This window comes from Drosophila mojavensis, unplaced genomic scaffold (assembly GCF_018153725.1).
Source record: "Drosophila mojavensis isolate 15081-1352.22 unplaced genomic scaffold, ASM1815372v1 contig_36, whole genome shotgun sequence".
Lineage (NCBI taxonomy): Eukaryota > Metazoa > Arthropoda > Insecta > Diptera > Drosophilidae > Drosophila > Drosophila mojavensis.
In genome coordinates, this window is record NW_025318858.1 from 4,228,545 (window position 1) to 4,250,128 (window position 21,584).

The following is a 21,584-nucleotide window of genomic DNA, read 5'->3' on the forward strand; positions in this document are numbered from 1 at the left end:
TGTAACTTTTCTAAATGTTAGCCGATATTCGAAAACCAAATCATTTTGAAATCGCTGGGACCTCAGCTTTTAGTAGTCAGCCATAAAATAAAATAGCGTCTGTTTATATATAGATTAATGCCATAAATAATTAAATGTAAATGGTAAAACACAATAAAAGCGCGAATAACTCATAAAGAGTATACATATGAAATACTTTTTGCTAGAAATCAAAAAGGGAAAATATTTGATCGTCCAATTTAGAAGTCTGTCTCTGGGCTCTGGGGCCTGGCAGCCGGAGTAACCGCTTCTTGGTAGCCAGGCAAAGGTTGCTCTTCAATCACATCCGCATTTTGAACGGCTGGCTGGGCTGCATTGAAGGACTTGAGTGTGCCCAGCTGTGCGCGCACATCCGCTTCGGAGAGATGATGTATTGGCACATTCGCAGGCACAGCCAGACGCTTGGGACTCGTGTTGCCATCATCTCGCTTGCGCTTGTCCGGCGGAAAGATGACCTGTGCATAGGTCACTCCAGTACCATTTGGCTCTACAATGCTCTGGGTGCCTGACGAATCGGTCAACGAGCTGGGTTGCCTGTAGACACTGGTTTCCATTCGACGTGGCTCGACAACTGCCTCCTGCGGAACATCGCGACGTTGCATGGGCGATCCAGAGGCCACAGTTGTCGTCGTCATCGTCGGACTGCCTCCACGGGCCGCAGCCGAATCCTCGTGCGGCACTGGCGCGTATAGCGAGGGCGTGTAATTGTTGTCTGTCACCTTGCAGTTGTAGAGATTGAGGCCCTTCGCAAAGATGTAGACCAGAATGTCGAAGAGCACGCTGGCCAGTATCAAGGAGGCGGTCAGTATGTCCAGAATATTGCCGTGCTTGGGCGTCTCGCGCAGCAGACAGCGCTCGTAGTTGGGCGCCCAATAGACACAGGTGGTGCCTGTAATACCAAATCAATCACAGTCAATCAAACACTCAAAAGGATAGAGGATATCAAGGGAAAGCTTGCAATTTCCTCTCAGAACTTACGTGTGACCAGATCGTAGCTGAGATGCACGGGCACATAGGCGAAGAGTCCCACAAGCATCACCTCAAAGGCCAAGGCCAAGGTCTTGTCCTGAGGCAGAACAGCTCGTAGTGTGATCAGAGTCTTGCCAATGATGGACATGCCCAGCAGGAAGGCAGCGGATATGCTCAATATCTGGAAGATTATGATGGTCTTCTCGCAGCTGTTGGCGCTGCAGGCGCCGGGCGTGGCTCGGGAAGTGCCGCCCGAGTTGAGCGACTGATCGCCGAGGCACGAGCAGCCCTCGTAGAGCTCGAAGCTGTTGATGGTGCTGCGCTTGGTGCAGCCCGCATAGCAGGGCGAGAAGTAGGTGACGCTGCTGTTCTCCGGGCACACGGGCATGAAGGCGGTGGGCGTGCAGAGGCACTGGCTGGCGCAATACGGCTGGGTGAGCTTGCCCCCCACGACACCCGCAATGGCGCCCACGTCGCAGCTGATGAAGACGTAGGCCACATAGATGATGACCAGATGGATCGCCAGGGAGATGTTGATGCCCGTGATGGTGCGTGCCGAGAGTTTCGCCTTCGATATGATCAGGCCGGCGATGAGCATGCCCACAGCCATAACGGGCGGCCGCAGGAAGTACGAGACGAAGGCCGCCCGCCACTCCTGGGTGAGCCCGTCCTGCTCGTTGAAGGGCAGAAAGAAGCGGCTCTGCAGATAGTTCTCCTCCTGCAGGCCATAGTTGAGGACGCCGCTCTGCAGGAACATGATGCTCAACAGGTTGAACATGAGCAGGCGATTGTTGAACAAGCGCTTCAGCGATGGCCAGAAGTCCGAGTCGTCGAGGTAGGTCGAGAACTGGCTGCCAAAGCTCCTCATGTTCGACTGCTCAATGATGCGCTGTGCCGCCTGATGGATCACCGTCTTGGGCAGGCGCTTGGGAAAGAGCCCCAGCAGCACGGCGCCCACAAAGATCTGCGGCGCGAGCACAATCCAGCCCAGCCACCAGCCCACATGGGTCAGGCCCACGCCCAGCACCAGGAACGAGCCCACCTGCTGGCCAAAGGCTCGAGCAGCGAGCACGACCGCAATCACCGCCGGACTGTCCTGCGAGAGCGAGTTGTCGTCGATGTAGCTGACGCCCACCGTGTAGAAGGCCAGCGAGCCCATGCCCAAGGCCAGCTGCAGCACGAACAGCATCGCCAGCGTCAGGGTGCTGCTCTGCGCCTCGGTCAGCGTCAGCCTCTGGAACTGGGCCAGCGAGGTGGTGCAGAGATTCGCATCCACCAGAGCATCCTCCGACTTGACGCCGTTAGCACTGAGCAGCGAGCAGAGAGAATAAGGTTTGCATCAACTCTAGGGCTACATTCAGATATTCTATTTACTCACAAGTTCATTATAGGGGGTATCACTGTAATCACACAGGCCACCGACTGCAGCATCAGCGTACCCACCAGCCACTTGATCGGATGGTAGACGTCCGCCCAGTAGGCAAAGGCCAAGGCAAACACCGCCTGGAATAGGCCACTGCTGACCAGAAGCCAATCTGCAGGAGATTATTTTGATGTAATATAACATAAATATAGTTAAATTATAATAATGAAACACTTGGAAATAGAACCAGCATACAAATTAAGTAAAATTAATCACCAGCTCGATCAATCCCAGCCTCTTTTTTAGTAAATTTTGCAGTTCTCTTATGGAACTATTTAATATAAACTAGACTTTAAAATAAAATAAATGAGCTTTAAGTTATAGATAGTTATAGAAAATGAGTTAAAATTTCCAATATTAAATCTCTAACTACTCTAAATATCTCAAGTAAAGAACCTGTATATACCTTTGACTAGCATAATTATCAATCCCAATATCCCTTTGTCTAGGATGAATCAGTTACATTAATACCTAATGAAATGTTAGAATTATAGCTGAAACGTTTTGGCATGGGATCAAATTAGATTCTTAGCTAATTGTTGGTATAAACTTTGAATCTGACCAATTCTGTAAGCTATGCCAAAGCTAAGATCTGTATTTTCAATTCTTAAAATATTTCTTAATTTCATTACCAAAATTTTAGGATCGCACAAAAGTTTTTTTTGGTTGTCAAAGGCTAAATATGCTCCCCTTTTCGTATAATTTAAATATGTCTTATTGACAAGTCTCTTATCAATGAGGCATACGAAGTTGATATTCACAAAATTGGGACAATTTTATAAGGTCAGATGACGTCACAGTTATTTCCAACATATTTGCAATGCTGCTGATGACAAATACCTAAATGTATATCTCTAATCCATTACTAAATTGCAATATCTATATGTAGGCAATTTAGTTTAAAGTCAACTTGGCTGAAACATATTTTTGTAAATAACACGAGCTATAAATAGTGGAGCTAGCCATGGGGTGTTACTGGCCCCGCTGGGCCGTATCGTTGTCCCATAAATTGTGTAAAAAATAGTCCAATTGTTGTGATTACACGGTATGAAATCTAGCCCAGTTGTTGGCCACTTGTATCTGTGATGACACACACTCGCACACACACACACACACACACACACACACACACATAGCCAAAATCATAAACAATATCGCAAAAACTGATAAGTTTGCTCTCTGTTCTGCATGCCCTCTCGCTCGCACTTGGTGGCTGGAAAAGCTTAGCAACATTCGAAGTTCGAACAAACGCGCATTGAGGCCAACAGCAAGCAGCTTCGGCTGACTCTGCCAACTGTCATACACATATAAACGTATGTATGCATGTATATACATTTCTTGATAAGTTTGGCTTACTCACCGACTAACAGAGGATTGTAGCCGTACTGGAAGGCCGCCTGCTTGGCCGAAACACGGAAGTAGAGCTCGCAGGCGCCTTGCAGCAGCCCCGAGCAGAGCAGGACAATGGTGAAGGTGCGCAGGCGGGCGTATTTCTGGCAGGCGGGGCCGCGACACCAGCCCAGACCCTTGATGCCGCAATCAACGCTGTCTGCAGAGGAAACACATATATGTATATAGTATCGTATAGCTATATATTCATTCCTTATCATTCACGCACCATCGGGTATATTGTTGGCATTGACGGCAATCTGCGATAAGTCGGAGCTGCGCGTATTCTGCACCATTTTCAGTTACACTATTCCAAATTCGATGATTCAATGATTCAAATGATTCGTTTTTATTTGTAATTGTTTTATTTAGCTTTTCAGTTAATTCGTTTCATATTCGCGCGACTATTCGAAGCAATTGTCAATGGGCGACTAACTGCGCAGGTGAGAGCACCGAAATGCAGGTGGCATAACTATACCATACCTTGCCCCTGCTCCCTGTTAGCTCTGATAAGCATTCGGGTTTATCTTATCGTCACTTGATTACATTTCAATTCCCATTCGGGTGGAACCCAACTTTATTGCTTACGCACTAGCAACATGTGGCCAGCCACTCGAATTGATCTGGGCAACATTCGATATGTCCCTAAGCAGCAGTCGCGCATTCGAGCAACATTCGAAGTGATACTCATGCTGCTGGCAACATTTTCTCAAATATGTTGCGGGACACTCGAACTGTTATTGATGGCAACTTTTAAAGCAACGTTTCTCAAGTGTTGCTTAACAACATTTGAGTTTAACATGTTGCAGGCTACAAAATGTGTCTAGGCCTATTTCAGCAAATTCGAAGATTTATTTTCACTCAAGGTAACTTCGAAAATGTCTCAAAGCAAGCTTTGCTCTAGTTTTGTATTAACAGAATCAGTTTCCAATAAAGGAATTTAAGATTGAAATATAGTAAAAATCTCATCTTTTGCTTTTCTAATAATTCATTATGAAAACAATATTAATTGTAAAAGTAATATTTTTGATGGCTGCCATGGAGGCTGGAGCTCAGTTATTACCTTCGACTCCGCCCGTCGTCATCTGGGGCGCTAAATTGTAAGTCTGGCAACGCTGCAACCTAAACATTTTATATGGAATATCCTTGCCTCATACAGAACGGAGCCACGCAACATTTTCCACACAATCAAGTCGAAGAAATTTGCTGCTCGTCTGCGGCCGTTGCTCAAGGATCACATGTTGATTGCCTATTTAGCGCCTCTGGTAGGTCACAATAGATTAGTTCACAGTCCATCTCACTTGCACCCTGCTATTCTCTCTCTTTCTCTGTCTCTCGCTTTAAGCTTACGTCGAAAGATCTGAGCTGCCTGCAGCCTGACTGCTTTGCCTATTTGCGTAAAGTGGAGCCACGTACGTACTACAGCAAGATTCGCAAGCCCGTGGCAGCGCTTGGAACGCTCTTGGCCGAGCACAATCAGGAACTGGTCTGGAGCGAAAGAGACAAAATGTTGCATCTGCCTTGCAAGAAGGGTCACATATATGCCTACAATTTCCAGACTCAAAATCTAACCGAACACGGTAAGTCGAACTAACTGAACTGGCTCAATAGAACTGAATTACAATTGTACTATCTCAATTACCAATGTACTATAGCTAAATTATTATTGCAGTACTTAAGTGTAATAAAAAATTAACAAATAATCACTCGAATGGGTTGACTTGCTGCCTAATGATAGTTCATTTCATTGTTCCGCTCAAGAACTAGTTGTTCTATTGAGCTAATCAACTTCCGCTTATGATATAAATTTATTGCTGATCCACAGATAAGTTTATGGAGACCGTGGCCTCCAACCTAACGGCCTGCCAGCTTGTCCAGATCTACACAGCGCATGGGGAGCCGACAGAGGAGATCGAGCGACGCATACGTAGAACAGATCAAGCGAAGGGAAGAACGCTAGCCGAGCAGCCGATTGCAGAGCCACAAATGCAAACCAAGTCGCAAATGCCATCGAACATCAGCCACAGTGAACCGATAGCGGGTGCTGAGAACCAGACTACAGAGGTAATGGTTTTTCGACATCCGAAGGCCATCATTACTTTGAGCACGATTGTCTATGCCGAGCAATACTCCGCTGGCGTTTCCGTTTACTACAAACGGCAGTACATTCGTATGACCGACGCGGTGAAGTTTGACATTGTACTGCGGGATCCAAAGAATATAAAAAAAGGCGTCGCCCTTCTCATAAACACGACAGCGGGAAATCTTCGGCTAATATTGTTGCCTGTTGTCGGTAATTGGCGCATATACACCTTAATTTTTCGTAACGTAACGCATATGCCCAGAGACCTACTGTTCTATAGCAACAAATTTAGTTTCTGTTGCCAATCCCTAAATGCATATTCCAAGGAAGGAGGTCGCGTCAGCTTGCAATCCCTCAGCATGGATGTTGTTGTAGCTGGTAAGTAAACAAATGGATATCCTGATAACCTACACATTTCTATTTCTGTGAATATTTTATTTTGGGGAAAAGTACAAGGGGTTCATAGAGAAGCTTATCAAATTGCATTGAACTTGATCTGATATATTTAACGGTAAAGCAAAGCAATAGAAACAAATAAAATAACTGGAAGATAGTAGTTGTTTAAAGGAATTGAAATATACAAATTATGTCCGATAATCGATTTTTATCGGTATGCCTTCCTAGTATGTAAAATAATAGATTTTATCGATATCGCGGCTCTTCTTATAGTAATTAGGATGAATATGTTTTTGTAAGTTTGATTTATGAAACAGGTTCGAAATTTCTGTTCTGATTTCTTATTAAATTTATTAAATTGAAATTATCTAACGCATTTCCATATTTTATTTTGTTATATTTAGATAACGTTACGGCGACGGATCCCGACTATATACCCAAGACCTGTTGGCTCTGCGCGGTATATCTAACACCTGCCCTCACACAGACGCTCTTTACTGTCGCCATATTGTTAGTAATGTTGGTCTTCGGCATATCCATATTCTTCAATATGGGACAAAATAACCAACTACCGAACGGCAACGATCCGAATCCATTTGTAAAGTCTCATTGAATGCATCCAAATATTTTAATTAATTTAATAATAAAAACTAAATAATATTTTCGTATTTTTTCAATCAAAAATAAATTTTTCCAATATTGTTTTATACAAAGATTTATATTTTGTAATTCATGATTTCTTTTAGGTTTAGAATGAAAGAGTACGAACAAAACTTTGACCTAGAAATATACTGAACTGTTGTAGCATATCTCGCCCGATTGACGCACATTTGGAGAGAAGATTCTGAATTCTACATTCTATACTCTATGCTAATTCACTTACAAATCCAATCACAATGGGACGAAAGGGAGAGAGACATAGATTAAGATAAAGACAGGCAGGCAGATATACGCCTGGCTTTAGGCATACAATTTGTTTTGAGCAAGGGGCCGAAGCGTGGATTGTAAACTATATTAATAGTAATAGTGTCATTGTCGCATTTGTTATTGTTTATTATTGCATTATTGTTATTGTCCACATGCAGTTCTCACACTGAAAGAGACAGAGAGTGGGTGAGAGATCATGGCCGAACTGTTCATATGGATTAGAAATTCACGTGGCACATGAGTAACGTAACGTAAGGTAACGTAAAATGGGCCTGATAATATATTTGCAGTCCACTCTATATACTTGCTGATAATGTTATTTTATTATCCGCATTATCGAGCCACAATTATCGGAGCTTCGCCTTCAGCGACTATAGTTGGGCCAGGCCAACACAATTATTTCGTATTTCTAGTCGTCAGTTTGATACGCGACACGCGGCGGCACGGTTCTAAACGTCTTTATTCGCTCCGTCTCTCTCTCCCGCAATGATAACTATCCGCGATCCTCGCATCTGATTAAAACAATCGTTCTCTATGGAACTTAACTGAACTGAATTTAATAAGGCATATTATTAATTTCTTTTCGAGTGCCGATAAGTGTAATCATAATTTCAGACGCCTCCTGATAAAATGTAAATATATAGTGAAGAAAGAATAAATCAAAATGTGAAATATTCATTACCTTTCTTAATATACTTGGTGACTAATCTTAACGAAGCCGTCAAAAATAGTGCAATATTCGTTAAATGTCCTACATTTTAGTTTGATATAACATATTTTGAATTAATGTTATGAGCTGAGAAAATTCTACGCATATTTTAATTATAATACTTTAAAATTAATTTAATAAAAAAAAGTGGAGTGCAGTATCCTTTCTTTGAAAAAAAAAAAATATAAATAAATAAATAAATAAATTTTTAATATCTTACTCCTCGTATTATTCAATCTATGAATATCCAAAAAATGAACAATCTAACTATAAATCGTAAAAATAGTTTGCATATCTTTCGAAATATTCTTGAACTCAATTTATAGTTAACCCTTGTTAACCCATATCAACCTTTATTCTAATTGTTCTGAAGTAAAAAGCAATATCTTAATTAGGCAAAATAATTTATGAAAGACTTCCTTCTAATATAAGTCTAAAAGTGGAGTAATCTCTGAAGCTCTATTATCTTTGTATAAAAAACAATTGATAAATTTATTTAAAGAAAGCCTTGAATACTCTTCACCTCTCCTCATCCTCACATAAAACAGAGTTCATAAGTATGTCGAATGTTTCTTTGTGATTCGAAAAATAAACGCTGACCGATAGCTCAACCGATCGACTTCTTTGTGTGCAATTGATTTGTTGTTTGATCGCCTGGCATTATCTGATATAGAACTATTTGTGCAGGTTTAGTTGCATTTATGGCTGCAATTTTCATTCATCTGTTTGTCTAACACACAATTAGTGAGAGGGAGAGGGATAGAGTCAAGGGGATTTTTATTAATATTTGCTAATTGGATCATACATGGATTAAATATGTCTCGTTCTATGGGCCAACTACTGTTTGTAAAGCCTTCGGTCGAACTTATATAGTGCGTAATCATTTTTTATATTTATATTCAATATGTTTCTCTTTTGTGTATAGATAAGTATTGTATAAATAGATCTTATGAAAACGTAATTTATTTGCTTGTTTTTCAAATTTGGGCTCGTTGTTGGTAGCTTAACACTCAGTAATTTAGTCAATACCAAGAATCATTATTGTTTACATACTCTATTGTTAAGACTTTCCAGCGAGAGATAAGGAAAAGAGAAAAGTAACTTTCGAGAATTAATTATTTCGTGTATAAAAAGAAACAACCATAAAGAAAAATAATTAAAAAAAAAATAAAAAACCAAAAATAAGATCTAAAATTGTTAACTCTAAGATATTAATATACATCTCTATAAACAATTAAAAATCAATCTACTCGTGCCATAATATTTGTGCTATTTATATTCTTTAACAGGGTATTATACAATCGACTTGGCAGGCAATCAGCGATTTGTTAATACCCAACGATAAGATAATGTCCAACCGGACCAGACCAAAATAAACTATATCTTACTCTATAGTCTCGTAAAACCCAGATGGGCATTTTTCGACTATCGACTAGCGCTACATAATTCCCCTGCAAGCTCGCTCTCTCAGCATTACCAGGCATATTGTAAGAGCATAAAAGAAGAGAATTCAGAGATCCGTTTATAGGTCTTGATAGATGGAAACTGACCAAATATTATGGTAGGGCTTATCTAATCAATAGAGCGATGGCGGGCATAATATGATCTTGAATATGAATAGGTAGACGCCCAGTCTAATCAAAAGTTGTACCTAGAATTCCTATATCATTCGATTTCCCAGTTTATGAGCCGAATTTCAGACGGAGTCACGATTAATTAAGTATTTTAAGCAAAACAAGGTCAATCCATAACAAATATGTGTTGTGACAAATATGTATAATACATACACACTTATAAATAAAAAATGGAGAATATTTTAAATTGTTTTTTTTATGATATTGATATGAGTAGCATTTGTACTATGACGTAAGCTATATATTTATTAGAAAGTATTATTAAATGTAAATACCTTTCTCTTTCTTCGTCTATAGCTCACCTTTTATTTCTCTCTTAGGCTCTTTACTCCTCTTAAATCCTTCTCCTCTCCCTACTGTCTCTTAATATTTTCTTCGATCATTTTCATCCGCTAACTCTCTTTATCTCTTACTCCTACTCTCTCTCTCTTTCTTCTTCGGGTATTCTATGTAAACATTTTTCCAGTTCCGAGGTATAAATCGCATTCATATTAATCTTATCAGCACATGTCGTGCTCATGTGCAGTGACCATTGAACACAGCAGACAATCAATTACAACCACTTTAAACTTGAACCCGGAGCCATGTCCGAGCTAAGGAAGCAACATTTGCCCCCGGGACACTATTTGTGTGGATTGGGCAAATGGCATCCCACCTGGCTGCAGAAATACGCCACAACCAAAGCGTTCATGGGCGTCTATGGACTACTGGGCACCATTCAAGCCATATCCTACATGTATTTCATTGTCACGTTGACCACACTGGAAAAACGCTTCAAAATACCTAGCCAGACGACGGGTAAGCATAACACTTTGATTGATGGCCATGATTGTGACTCAAAATATGAATGTTTCCGCTATTTACAATGATCAATAATATATATATAAATAAGCGCATAAAATATAAATATATATAATACAAAAAATATACACATCTTGTAGGTTTTCAACTCAAGTATTTAACTTACAATTCAGTAATGCGTTTCCTACTACGTTCTTGAATTTTTATAGGGTATAATGGATTTAGTAAAGTAAATGTTATAGGCATGAAAGAGCAAACCGACTCTATTTCTAGCCAATAATCCATTCACGCTCAAAATTTAGAACGCTAAGCTATTTCTTTATATCAGTAGTCACTCCATCAATCAAATACGCTAAAAACTTACTATTCTCATATGGTTATCACTTACTTACCCAAACTGCTCCATCCCTCGCAGGCATTGTGCTAAGTGGCAATGAAATATCACAGATATTGCTGTCACTGATCCTATCCTATATCGGTGGCCAGCGCAATCGTCCACGCTGGATCGCCTGGGGCATTGTGCTCTGCGGCATATCCTGTTTCATATTGGTTCTGCCGCACTTTATCTATGGTGCTGGCGATGAGGTATTGCAGCTAACACAGGAATATCAGGATAGTCTGTTGAATAGTTCGCTCAATGTGAGCTTTACAGCTGTGGTAAGATGAAACCTCTAAATTGACTTAATCTTTATCAATAAAAATATCTCTTCTATATAGAATGCAAGCTCCTCGAAGAGCAAGCCAGAGCAGCTCTGTGGCGTAGGCAAGGCGGCTGACAATTGCGATAGTCTGTTTACGTATGTGCCCCTGGTGCTCATCTTCTTCTCACAGTTTGTGCTGGGCGTGGGTAATACCCTGTACTATGCTCTGGGTCAAACGTACCTAGACGATAATACCAAGCGAACGAATACGCCATTGATGTTGGCGGTGGCCATGTCGCTGCGCATGATTGGGCCCGTCTTTGGCTTCTTCTTTGGTGAGCTTTACATAATTCCATTATCGTTAGAGTGCTGACTAATCTCTGTTCAATTTTAGGATACATTTCATTGAACACCTTCATTGACCCCAGTAAGACGCCTTTGATTGACAGCAAGGATCCACGCTGGCTGGGCGCCTGGTGGCTTGGCTGGGTTATCCTGGGCACCTTGATGTGCGTCTTCTCCGGTCTGATTGGTCTCTTTCCCAAGCAGCTGCCAAAGAAAACGAATGACGCAAATCGTAATTCACATTTGCCCCACGCCCTTCGTCACGAGGAGCTGAAGCGAGAGGAAGGATTTTCCTTGAGCAGTCGCGTGTCCTCGATTGCCGCCTTAGATAACATTGGAGCTGGTGCCAATGCTGATCTACCCAAGCTGAAGGATTTTCCACGTGCTCTAATGCGTCTCCTGCGTAATAAGGTCCTCATCTTTAACATCTCATCGGGCGTCTTTTATATACTGGGTGCAACGGGCTTCATGACCTTCTTAACAAAGTATATGGAGGTTGTGTTCCATAAAGCGGCGCAGAGTGCCACAATTGTCGTTGGTCCTGTGTCCATTCTGGGCATGGTCATTGGCATCTTTGCCTCTGGCATTGTCTTATCCAAGAAGAAGCCATCGATTAGCAAGGTTCTAATGTGGAATGTCGTTGTGGGCATTATTTACATATGCGGTTAGTTGAAAGCAATGATATATATGTTATATTTATATATACACATATGTTGTATATAAATTATATTTAATTTCCATTCTTCAATTCCATTTCTCTTCTATTGCGCTTTTTCAGGTCAGATCTCTTATGCATTCTTGTATTGCCCCGATTCCTTTTCAACAACTCATCTTGGCAAGTAAGTCATATTATCTTTATTACCGCACTTATTTATTTTTGCTGTATTTTCATATTTAAAGTTAATTTGCAACATTTTCTCACAATTTTCGCACTTTCGCATGCCGCCATCTTTGTTTACTTTAATTTGCCATTCTGCCCGCTTTCTAAGCTCAGCCTTAACAAGCGTTGCCACCTGGTCGCGATCATATGCCAATGTCGTCGTGTGTTGTTTCATAGAAATTTGATTAATCAACGGCTGAAGTAGCTAATAAATTAATAAAATAAACTGACTGATATAAATGCATAATCGAAAATAAAAATATCATAAAGTGAAATAAATAGGCCGACGCGTCGCGACGCTACTTTACAACCAAAAATTAATATAATGAATTTTTATACTGTACTGCCAATCAGAATATTTAACATTAGTTGCAGCAAGTGCTGCCAGCTAATAAAACTTATCAGCACTTGTGACGTCACACCGACCACACAACTTTAAACTCACACATAGTATATGTATAATCTTCTTCTTTTAACAGCCTCAATTTGACCAGCAACTGCAATGCAAATTGCTCCTGCGAGGGCGTTAATTTTTCACCAGTCTGCCATGAAGCGAGCGACACCACCTACTTCTCGCCCTGCCATGCGGGCTGCACCAACTGGAATGCAGATACCAAGCTGTACGATACATGCGCCTGCATCAAGGACAAACTCTCGGCTGTTCCTATGGAGCCGTATGGCAAAGCCGCAGAGCGTTTGGTACTGAACGATGGCACTACGGAGATGACGCTCATAGATAGCACGGATCTATATATACATGGGGATGACGTGCCGCTGCTTAGCGATGATAATTCTGAGGAACTTGTGGACAATGTATTGAGGCGCAGCAAGCGAGCAGTTGCTGATCTGGTGCTGCGTCCAGGCGTCTGCATGAAAGGATGCGATACGATGTTTTGGATATTCTCCATAACTTCCATTATTGTCAACTGGTTCGGCAGCTCTGGTCGCATTGGCAACGTGCTGGTCAACTATCGTACCGTTGCGCCCGAGGACAAATCATTTGCCCAGGGCTTGGCCTTGATGATGATCAGCTTATTTGCCTTGATTCCGGGTCCAATTATATTCGGTCGCATCATCGACTCCACCTGCCTGGTGTGGACGAAGACCTGTCATGGCAAAGGCAATTGTCAACTCTACGATCAAACGAGATTCCGTTATTCCATCAACTTTTTGTCCTGCTGTAAGTAAAATTAATTGCCGTAAGGTCTGTTGGTTATCCTTCTCCATCTTTTTGTAGTCTTCACGTTCATTGGCGTCGTGTTTGACTGCCTCGTTTGGTACTATGGACGCGACCTTGACCTGTATGGCGATAAGGAGGCGAAGCGCCAGGAGCCGGCGAACAGGCGTGATCAGCCCATTACACCGTTGTTGGCCAAAAAATCGGTGCAAGCCGATTGTTGAACAGACTCCAATACTGCAGTTATTGGTGCGATATCCACAGCCCTTTGTACAAACATCTCGCAGATGCAGAAGAAACAGGCATTAATCCTGTAATACTGTATGTTGTTAATACTGTTATTTGTTTATAAATAATGCAATGAATTTATATGTTTTAATTAATCCAACAAGCAATGAAAATAAATAAATCGAATCGATTTTTAGTTACCTTGTTATTTAATAAGCCATCCATAAAATGATATAAGTATAATGTGTTGCGATTTAAAGACCCATGCGCTGCAGCAGTGAAAAATATAAAAAGAATTATGATCTATTTTTTAATGCAATGTTGACAAAAAGACAAAAACTGCAAACCTCATTAACCGTTGAATGATTTAAATCTATTGAACTAGCTCACAAGCATTTATCAGTTCTTTTCTGTTAGCCTATCGATAGTTTTCTTTGATTATTGATAGAAAAAAAGCATTAGCTCTATAATTTGAAATTACAACTTTGAATAAACTCCTAAATATATTAAAAATAATATTGTACGCAACAATATTTAAAAGAGTTTTTACAGCATTATAAATACTTTTTTTTTTTCATAATTTATTAATCGTTTAATGTTGGTTCGTTTTTTTTTTGTTTTTATTTTTTCTCGTTTTGCTTTTTATTGATAAAAAATGTTCAAATTTATACGGATCTTATTTGTTTGTCTTTAAATATGTATACAGACATGTATAATAATAATACATTCAATGTTGTATAAATATTCCCGTTTTGTCTATATAATTTCTATTATTTCGTTTTTTTTTTTTTTTTTTCTTTTTGTATCTATATTTCATACAATTTTATATATATTTATTTATCAGTTGCATAGTTGTTTTTGTTTTCTTTATATAATCATTTATTTTTTAGTTACGAGTTTCTTTTTTTTTTTTTTTTTTTTTTTTTTTTGTTGAGAAACATTTTAAATATTATCATGTATAACTGTCGGAGAGATTTTTAACAATTGTGTTTTCATTTTTATTTCATTTCATTTGTTCGCCCATGTGTTTAAATAGAAAGCGCGGTAAGCGTTAAAAAGCAGGTTTCAAATATATGTATATATATATATATATATAATTGAATTAACTCAAATACGGGCGATCGTTCAACTAAGTTATGGTTTCTTTATATAATTAATTCGTATATGTTAACAACTTTTCAATTCAAATCTTTAATGAAATATGTCATAAAAAAATAAAGCAAGCTTAAAAGACTGTAAAAAAAATAATGAAAAGAATCGGGGAAACTCAAGAAGTATATAATCGATGAGAGCTGAAACCTTCTCTTGGTCCTGATTACATCCAAAATTATAGATCATATATAGCTAAATAAAAAATAAAAATACAATTGAATATTTATTTGCATATTAGGAGCAAAAAGGCATTTTTTTTATTTCGTTTTCGTGTTTGGGGTTCTTGCTTTGCGTTTGCCTTCAATTAACTAAATTTTACAAAAGCTAAAATCGAAAGAATATTCTGAACAACAGTTTAGCATTTAAAATTAACAAATAGTTAAGTAATTAAAAGGATGATTTCTTGGTTTTTGCAGTTTCATTTTGAGCTTAAAAACTTATATGTATTGAAGAGAAAAAATTAAATAATAAAGTGTACTTCGTAGTATAACAAAAAAAGCCATTTACATAATTTCAAAACTAGAGCAAAAAAATTGTTTCCTTTTTTTTTTAAGTGGGAGCTGAGGAATTGGCAACTATTTAATGCTTATATTTTGTTTCTTAATCTTTTTGTTTGTATAAATATAAAAATTGTTTAGCTTGCAGCTCTTTAGTTCTTCATTCTTCTTCTGGTTGTGTTTTAAAAAATTCACGAATGTTTTCTTAAAAGTTTACAAGTTAATAAAGCGATGTCTGCTGCTCAATTTCCTTGAGTTTTGAGTTTCTTTTTTGCCAAGTCAAGTCGAAACAAACGTAAATCCGACAAATATCTGTACATATAAATAATTAGTACATTTGCATGTTTCTTTTAGTTATACATAACATAGTTTATATTAATATATATAAATATATATTCATATAATGCATTTCCGTTGCTCTGTTGCTCATCCTCTGTGTGTCTCTCTCTCTGTGTTGATAACTGCGTGTGCCAAACTATTCCTCCTTGTTTTCTTTTAGATACTTGCTATATAAATCTTTGCTCTAACCATTGTCTCAATTGCTATTGTTGTTAGGTTACATAATAATTGTATATGAAATTAAAAGTGTAGAAAGCGTGGCGTAGGCGTTGGCATTGGCATCTCATCTCATCCCATTCGTCTGGCATACATAAAAAGGTGTTTTGCTGTAAAGCCGCAGTGATGAAAGGCGGGCGTTCGAAACTTAGCTTGGCTCAATTTATTCGATCACCTTGAGTACCTTGCCAATAGCGATTGTTTTATCTAAAAACGAATAGAAATATTTATGTATAAATGATATGTAACTTTGGGATTTATCAATTAGTCACTCACTTTCATCTCGCAGCGTAAAACGTCCCATTTGTGGGAACAGCTTAAACTGTTCTAGGCAAATCATGCCGTAGCATTCGATGCGCATAATTGCGACCTGATCCTGTTTAACAAATCGTGGACGTGTTTTTGATTTCTCACCAGTCTTTTTGTCTACCAAACAGATGAGTGCCTATAGCCGAGATAGAGATAAAATATTAGAGATATATTACTATAAGAACTAAAAAAATATAATATATAAAATATGGAACGAGATCGCACCTTGACCGTAACTTCCTCGGCCGCGCAGTGTATGTGCATGACAGCTGAATAGCCCGCACAGATAATTGATTTGTGTTCCAATATAACGACCTGAGCATCAAAGATTTTGCCTGTCTTAATTGGGTTGGCGGCATCACAGAGCACAAAACCAGGCGAAACATCTTCTTCCTCGATGCCCTACAAGAGTTGGAAGTAGTTTGATTAGTTTTGATTAGAGCACTAATTTAGTAATGGGTAAACCTACTTTCAGCTTGATTTTGACATTCTCGCCGGGCCCTACAGAGGTCACCTCATAGTCATCTGAAAACAGTTGATCAACAGCCACTTGCGTCTGTAATACATATACAGTTAGTAAAGGAACTTCAATTATTTCAATCTATTCCTTACCCTATTGGGCATAACTAGCAAATTTTGTCCCTTGCGCGCGCAGCCGGATTCAACTTTGCCCATGACAACGGTGCCCATATCCTTATATTTATCTACAATGGGCATAATGAAGGGGCCATCCTGATTGCGGTTTAGCGAGGGCAACTCATCGATAAAGGGTATGAAGGCAGGCCCCCTATACCAGGGGCACAATGTTTCTGGTATTTGATCCTTGAGGCCATAGCCGCTGAGTCCGGAACAAGGCATAAAGGTTAAATCCTTGGCTGGATTGAAGCCGAGCTTCTTGAGGTATGGTAGTATCTTGTCTTTGCATTCGTTGTAGCGTCCCTGATCCCAATTAACAGTTGGGTCATCCATCTTATTCACGAGCACAACCAGATGCTTAACGCCCGCCGTTTTGGCCAACATGGCATGCTCTCTCGTCTGTCCACCACGATCGAAGCCCGTCTCAAATTCACCTTTTCGCGCGGAAATAACAAGCACAGCCAAATCCGCCTGCGCCGCTCCACCAATCATGTTTGGGACAAAACTCTTGTGACCAGGTGCATCCAAGATGGTAAAATGCTTGCGATCTGTTTCGAAAAAGGCCCGACCCACTTCCACGGTCTTGCCCTTGTCGCGCTCCTCCTGATTTGTGTCCAACGCCCAAGACAAATACCAACTCTCGCGCGATTTCTCTCGCGCCTCTCGTTCATATTTCTCCAATGTGCGCTTGTCCACCATGCCCGTCAGCGACATGATCTGGCCGCCAATAGTTGATTTACCAGCATCTGAAAAGCAAATAAAGATTGTTATAATAATTCCATAATTTTTGGCTAATTCAGGACTTACCAACGTGACCAATGAAAACCACATTCACATGCTCGCGTTTGCTTCTGTTCTCCTCCACTTTGATAATCTTTTTCTTTGAGACCTTCGGCGTGGCTTCACCCTCAACGAATTCAACATCATCGATTTCCTCCTCGTCAGGCGTAATGATAGGATCATCTTCCACATCCCAGCTATCAGCGGGATCCGTTTCTGTAATGCATATAGAATATTATTATAACAATCAATATGTACAAGTGTACAATAAATGTAGATATTTTTATGTGCAAGTTAAGTGATTCAATATGCAAGATAAGTGAGCAGATAAGTGAAAGATCTAGTTTTAATAAAAGTATAAACAATTATGAGCAATATTTATTTAATGGATTTGTCAAATATTCAAAAAAAAAATAATAATAAAAAGTTAACATCTAAGAGTGTCTTTCTATTTTAACAAGTTTCCGTCTGCATATAAATATTCGATTAATTATCCTGTTTCAAGAAGTTTAAATAAATGTAGGATTTGGCATATTTAAATTACACATTTATAAATTGGAGCAAAAGTGGCATACAGACAAGGTACAGAACATATTCACATTTTCGTATTCACTGCAGCCCTAGTTTATTGTTATCTTTGGTTTTTGTGCTGTTGTTGTTGTGAAATTGACAAGATATGGCGGGCATGCATTGTTAACACCCTCGTTTGAAAGCATGAGTCATAATATTTGGTTGTAGTGCTGGCTTAAACGTGCATTAACGTGCGTATATTGAAAGGAAAATACTTTTTCAGGTTTGGATATTTCACAATATATTAAACAACATGTTGATATGTTTCAAAGTGTACATCTCATTTTGCGTTCGTGCCACGATTCACAAATACGCCACGCGCTCAATTTCTATTCCAGGCTACAACCAGGGCCGCCAAGAAGAAGGAAGAGTGTGCCCGGTCACAAGCAAACAGAATTAGTTTTATTTTATTTTATTTATTTTTTTTTTTTTTTGTAGACACAACTAAACGCTTTCAGTTGAAACTGGTGAAATCTGGTAGCCCTAGGTTATGGCCTTGTTTAGAGACGCCAATGCGCGCGCAGCCCTATTACCCCGTTACTAACTTTTCTTCATGTGTTGAGTGGCGCCGTCGCCTTTTCGCAACATTTTAGCAGAATCAAATTTATAACAAAAATATGAATTAAAATAAATCAAATTCGAACGGAGTCAACAAACGAACATGCGCACACGTTGACACGACCGACCGTTCAGCGCGGAAATGTAAAAGTAGCTAAAAGCAAAGCGAATGCCAAGCACACAACAAAATTCATTACGAGCTGGGGCGTTCGCTCGCTCTGTTGGGTTGACGCTGTTGCTGTTGCTGGCGCTGCTGCGAGCAGCCGACTAAAATTCATAATCAAGTTGAAAGCGGTTCAAACCGCAAGCAAGGTGCAAACCGAGTGGCACGCACACACCAACAACAACCAACGCTAACTGTAATTTCGGCTAACAGCGCGCGCAGCTGCTTACAACGATAACAACAACAACAGCAACAACATACAAGCCTGTTGTGCTTAGCAACGACACAATGGTCCCAAACCAGGGCTGCATCAAGCAACATGCTGGAGCCATGTGACGAGTGAGCACACATTCGCCACTTGCAAATCCAACCAGAACCAATTTGAATCGTTCATCAACGAGCGAATGCCGATGGGAAAGCAGCAGGCGGCAATAAATACAAACGAAAAACGTAAACGTGTCAAAACACAGAAAATGCTGCAGCAGAGATGCGCAACAGAACGGTTACAGACTTTTATATAGGATATGTAGCCGAATGATATAAACAAAAACAGCAAGAGAATTGATGATGATAACATATTAAAAAGTAAAAATACTTAGTAAAATTGAAAAATAAAGAACACAAGATGAAGGTAAGTAAAACAGATTAAATCATATAAAAAAATGAAAATAACTAAAAAAAAATAAACCTTGCAGGAACCTATTCAAATCAGCTATAAAAATTTTGAAACACTGAATCTTTTACTTTCTCTTGAGCTAAGAAAAATTATTGTAAAAATTTTTAAATTAATTGAAGAGCAATATTAATTACCTCACAATATTAGCCAAAAATAACTAAAGAACAAAACAAAAGCCTTTCAACATTAATTATGAAACACTAAATTACTGCATTCGTGTCTGCAAATAAATTTTGCGCACCACTAGAACGAACACGATAAATAGCAGTTCACAACATGAACAGCTGCTGCAACTCATAGATGCGTTGTGTTGCACGCGTGTGTGAATGGGTTAGCAGCATTAAGCAGCATGCAAAGTGCAATTCATATTTTGCAAAAAATACCATTAACAAGAGCACAATAAACACGCATTCACACCTGCTAGCACATACACACACACTTACTCAATCACTCACACACACACACATACTCACTCATACACTAGGTCGCCCGTTACCGCAACAACAATTGAGGTTATGTTATGCGATATACCGATAACCTAAGCATATTTGCACTTTTATGTTTTGCTTTTGTTTTTATATACATACATAGAAGCATACATATATAAGAGCTTATTAACAACAAAAACAGTTAACAAAGTAGAGTTTGTAGGGCTGCTAATAAATACAAAGAACGGTACACGTGACGTCACAATGCAAAGGTTCAATGCGCCCGACATTTGCTCTAAACTACCCCCAGGGCGCCCACTCACACAAATAAGCACATACACACGCATACACTCACACTTTAACTAAATATGTTTATATGTGCTTGTGTGTGTGTTTGTCTTTTATATTTACCATTGTTTGCCGTTATTTTGTCCGCCACATTTATATGCTCAATTGGTGCTGCTGCCGCTGTCGAAGGCGTGGTAACGGGCGAGCCTAGCGCTGGTGATGCCGAATTTGAGGCGGCCGCCGATGATGGTGCTGCCGTACCCGTACCCTCGACCGTACCCGTTCCTGCTCCGCCTCCACCTCCACCGGCGTTTAGTGCATTTGTGGAACCAGCACTGCCTGTGGAATCGGGCGTTGTTGCAGGTGTGGCACTACCAGATGCCGGCACTGATTCACTTCCAGGCGCAACAGCATTATCCACTGGCGTTGTCTGCTGCTGCTGTTGTTGTTGTTGTGTAGTCGGCGGCGCTTGCGCTGCAGCCGCTGCAACAGCCGCTGCGCTGGCAGCGCTGCTGTAATTAAAGCTGGGCACAAATTCCACGGCATTCACATTGAGTGTTGAGAATTTTGTTGAAATTTCCGTGTTCTCCTGCGCGGCCATTGCTGATGCCTTTTGAGGTTTCGAGCAAATCGCTTTTCGAGTGGAAAATTTCACTTTTCGCCTCTGCGCTAGTTGTGCTGCTTAGCACTCACAATAACACACACTAACTGCGACGTCGACGACGACGACGGCGACGACACACTTTCGCCCTGCTTCTGCTTTTGCTGCACTCACACGAACACGCGTTTGACTTGCGTCGTCGATTGCCACCGAGAGCAGTAGAACGGTTGGAATATGAAAGGAATATAAAGGGGGTAAAGGAGACAACCCTGCCTTTCAATTTGTGATTAATTTGCTTTTGTCGTTTCAACGTCTAAGCCAACTTAGACGTCGCTGCTTTTGCGTTTACTTCTGCTTTTCTCCTGCACTTTACTACTGTCTGGCAGCACAACACAAAATTCTACGTGTATGTGCGTGCGTGCGTGTGGTTGTGTGAATAATCTCTTCGCTCGCTTTTGACACCTTTTCCAGTTCAGTTCAACACCTGTGCCAGCACATATGCAGCTGTCAATTGATCTTCAAACAAAAACAACTTCTTTTTGCGCTTAATTTGGCGAAATTGTTGCAAAATTTGTAACAAAATTTTACACGTTTCACCGCCACGCGTTGCAAAGCCAGGGATGGAAAGTATCGATAGTTTTCAATATCGTTGACGACAATTAAATATATTTAACATTTCAAAAATCTGGAATTTACTGTTTTTGTCGGTGTATGTACAAAACTATGTGAA

The 21,584-nt window shown here is 40.0% G+C and overlaps 4 protein-coding genes and 1 long non-coding RNA gene across 9 annotated transcripts; 3 read left to right on the forward strand and 2 right to left on the reverse strand.

Annotated features, from left to right (window-relative positions):
- Positions 1–40: 40 nt before the first annotated feature.
- On the reverse strand, positions 41–10,851 carry LOC6575950 (solute carrier organic anion transporter family member 1A1). Of its 3 annotated transcripts, XM_002001918.4 has the most exons (5): positions 4,050–4,264; positions 3,792–3,980; positions 2,387–2,543; positions 1,018–2,315; positions 41–928 (listed from the first exon to the last, which is right to left on the reverse strand). In XM_002001918.4, exons 1-5 carry the CDS (start codon positions 4,114–4,116, stop codon positions 240–242), a joined length of 2,400 nt encoding a protein of 799 aa, XP_002001954.4. In that variant the 5' UTR covers positions 4,117–4,264; the 3' UTR covers positions 41–239. The 3 variants fall into 3 exon arrangements, with proteins under 3 accessions (XP_002001954.4, XP_043864693.1, XP_043864692.1); XM_044008758.1 differs by lacking the exons at positions 3,792–3,980; positions 4,050–4,264 and adding an exon at positions 10,763–10,851; XM_044008757.1 differs by lacking the exons at positions 3,792–3,980; positions 4,050–4,264 and adding an exon at positions 10,759–10,834.
- On the forward strand, positions 4,292–6,959 carry LOC6575951. Its single transcript, XM_002001919.4, has 5 exons — positions 4,292–4,920; positions 4,980–5,085; positions 5,166–5,400; positions 5,646–6,281; positions 6,704–6,959. Exons 1-5 carry the CDS (start codon positions 4,814–4,816, stop codon positions 6,910–6,912), a joined length of 1,293 nt encoding a protein of 430 aa, XP_002001955.2. The 5' UTR covers positions 4,292–4,813; the 3' UTR covers positions 6,913–6,959.
- LOC6575952 (solute carrier organic anion transporter family member 2A1) lies at positions 7,638–14,088 on the forward strand. Of its 2 annotated transcripts, none has more exons than XM_002001920.4 (8): positions 7,638–7,858; positions 10,036–10,367; positions 10,786–11,027; positions 11,088–11,346; positions 11,406–12,020; positions 12,135–12,195; positions 12,716–13,416; positions 13,474–14,088. In XM_002001920.4, exons 2-8 carry the CDS (start codon positions 10,154–10,156, stop codon positions 13,635–13,637), a joined length of 2,256 nt encoding a protein of 751 aa, XP_002001956.1. In that variant the 5' UTR covers positions 7,638–7,858; positions 10,036–10,153; the 3' UTR covers positions 13,638–14,088. The 2 variants fall into 2 exon arrangements, with proteins under 2 accessions (XP_002001956.1, XP_032584663.1); XM_032728772.2 differs by having other exon boundaries at positions 10,096–10,367.
- Positions 14,089–15,015: 927 nt separating this feature from the next.
- On the reverse strand, positions 15,016–21,575 carry LOC6575953 (eukaryotic peptide chain release factor GTP-binding subunit ERF3A). Of its 2 annotated transcripts, none has more exons than XM_002001921.4 (7): positions 20,377–21,575; positions 17,598–17,786; positions 16,767–17,536; positions 16,624–16,710; positions 16,380–16,556; positions 16,122–16,290; positions 15,016–16,052 (listed from the first exon to the last, which is right to left on the reverse strand). In XM_002001921.4, exons 1-7 carry the CDS (start codon positions 20,852–20,854, stop codon positions 16,009–16,011), a joined length of 1,914 nt encoding a protein of 637 aa, XP_002001957.1. In that variant the 5' UTR covers positions 20,855–21,575; the 3' UTR covers positions 15,016–16,008. The 2 variants fall into 2 exon arrangements, with proteins under 2 accessions (XP_002001957.1, XP_015020382.2); XM_015164896.3 differs by lacking the exon at positions 20,377–21,575 and adding an exon at positions 18,686–18,710.
- On the forward strand, positions 18,757–19,672 carry LOC116803875. Its single transcript, XR_004363887.2, has 2 exons — positions 18,757–19,492; positions 19,557–19,672. It is a non-coding gene; the product is annotated as an uncharacterized LOC116803875 (long non-coding RNA).
- Positions 21,576–21,584: the final 9 nt, after the last annotated feature.

Coding starts and splice junctions, on each gene's coding strand:
- LOC6575953 (XM_002001921.4), bottom strand. CDS start 20,854: ATGGCCGCGCAGGAGAACACGGAAATTTCAACAAAATTCTCAACACTC. Junction 16,711..16,766: donor TGCTAGTTATGCCCAATAGG/GTAAGGAATAGA, acceptor TATGTATTACAG/ACGCAAGTGGCTGTTGATCA. Junction 16,557..16,623: donor ATGTCAAAATCAAGCTGAAA/GTAGGTTTACCC, acceptor CAACTCTTGTAG/GGCATCGAGGAAGAAGATGT.
- LOC6575950 (XM_002001918.4), bottom strand. CDS start 4,116: ATGGTGCAGAATACGCGCAGCTCCGACTTATCGCAGATTGCCGTCAAT. Junction 3,981..4,049: donor TGCCAACAATATACCCGATG/GTGCGTGAATGA, acceptor TTTCCTCTGCAG/ACAGCGTTGATTGCGGCATC. Junction 929..1,017: donor CAGCTACGATCTGGTCACAC/GTAAGTTCTGAG, acceptor TTGGTATTACAG/GCACCACCTGTGTCTATTGG.
- LOC6575952 (XM_002001920.4), top strand. CDS start 10,154: ATGTCCGAGCTAAGGAAGCAACATTTGCCCCCGGGACACTATTTGTGT. Junction 10,368..10,785: donor AATACCTAGCCAGACGACGG/GTAAGCATAACA, acceptor CATCCCTCGCAG/GCATTGTGCTAAGTGGCAAT. Junction 12,021..12,134: donor GGGCATTATTTACATATGCG/GTTAGTTGAAAG, acceptor GCGCTTTTTCAG/GTCAGATCTCTTATGCATTC.
- LOC6575951 (XM_002001919.4), top strand. CDS start 4,814: ATGAAAACAATATTAATTGTAAAAGTAATATTTTTGATGGCTGCCATG. Junction 4,921..4,979: donor GTCATCTGGGGCGCTAAATT/GTAAGTCTGGCA, acceptor TGCCTCATACAG/AACGGAGCCACGCAACATTT. Junction 5,401..5,645: donor TCAAAATCTAACCGAACACG/GTAAGTCGAACT, acceptor GCTGATCCACAG/ATAAGTTTATGGAGACCGTG.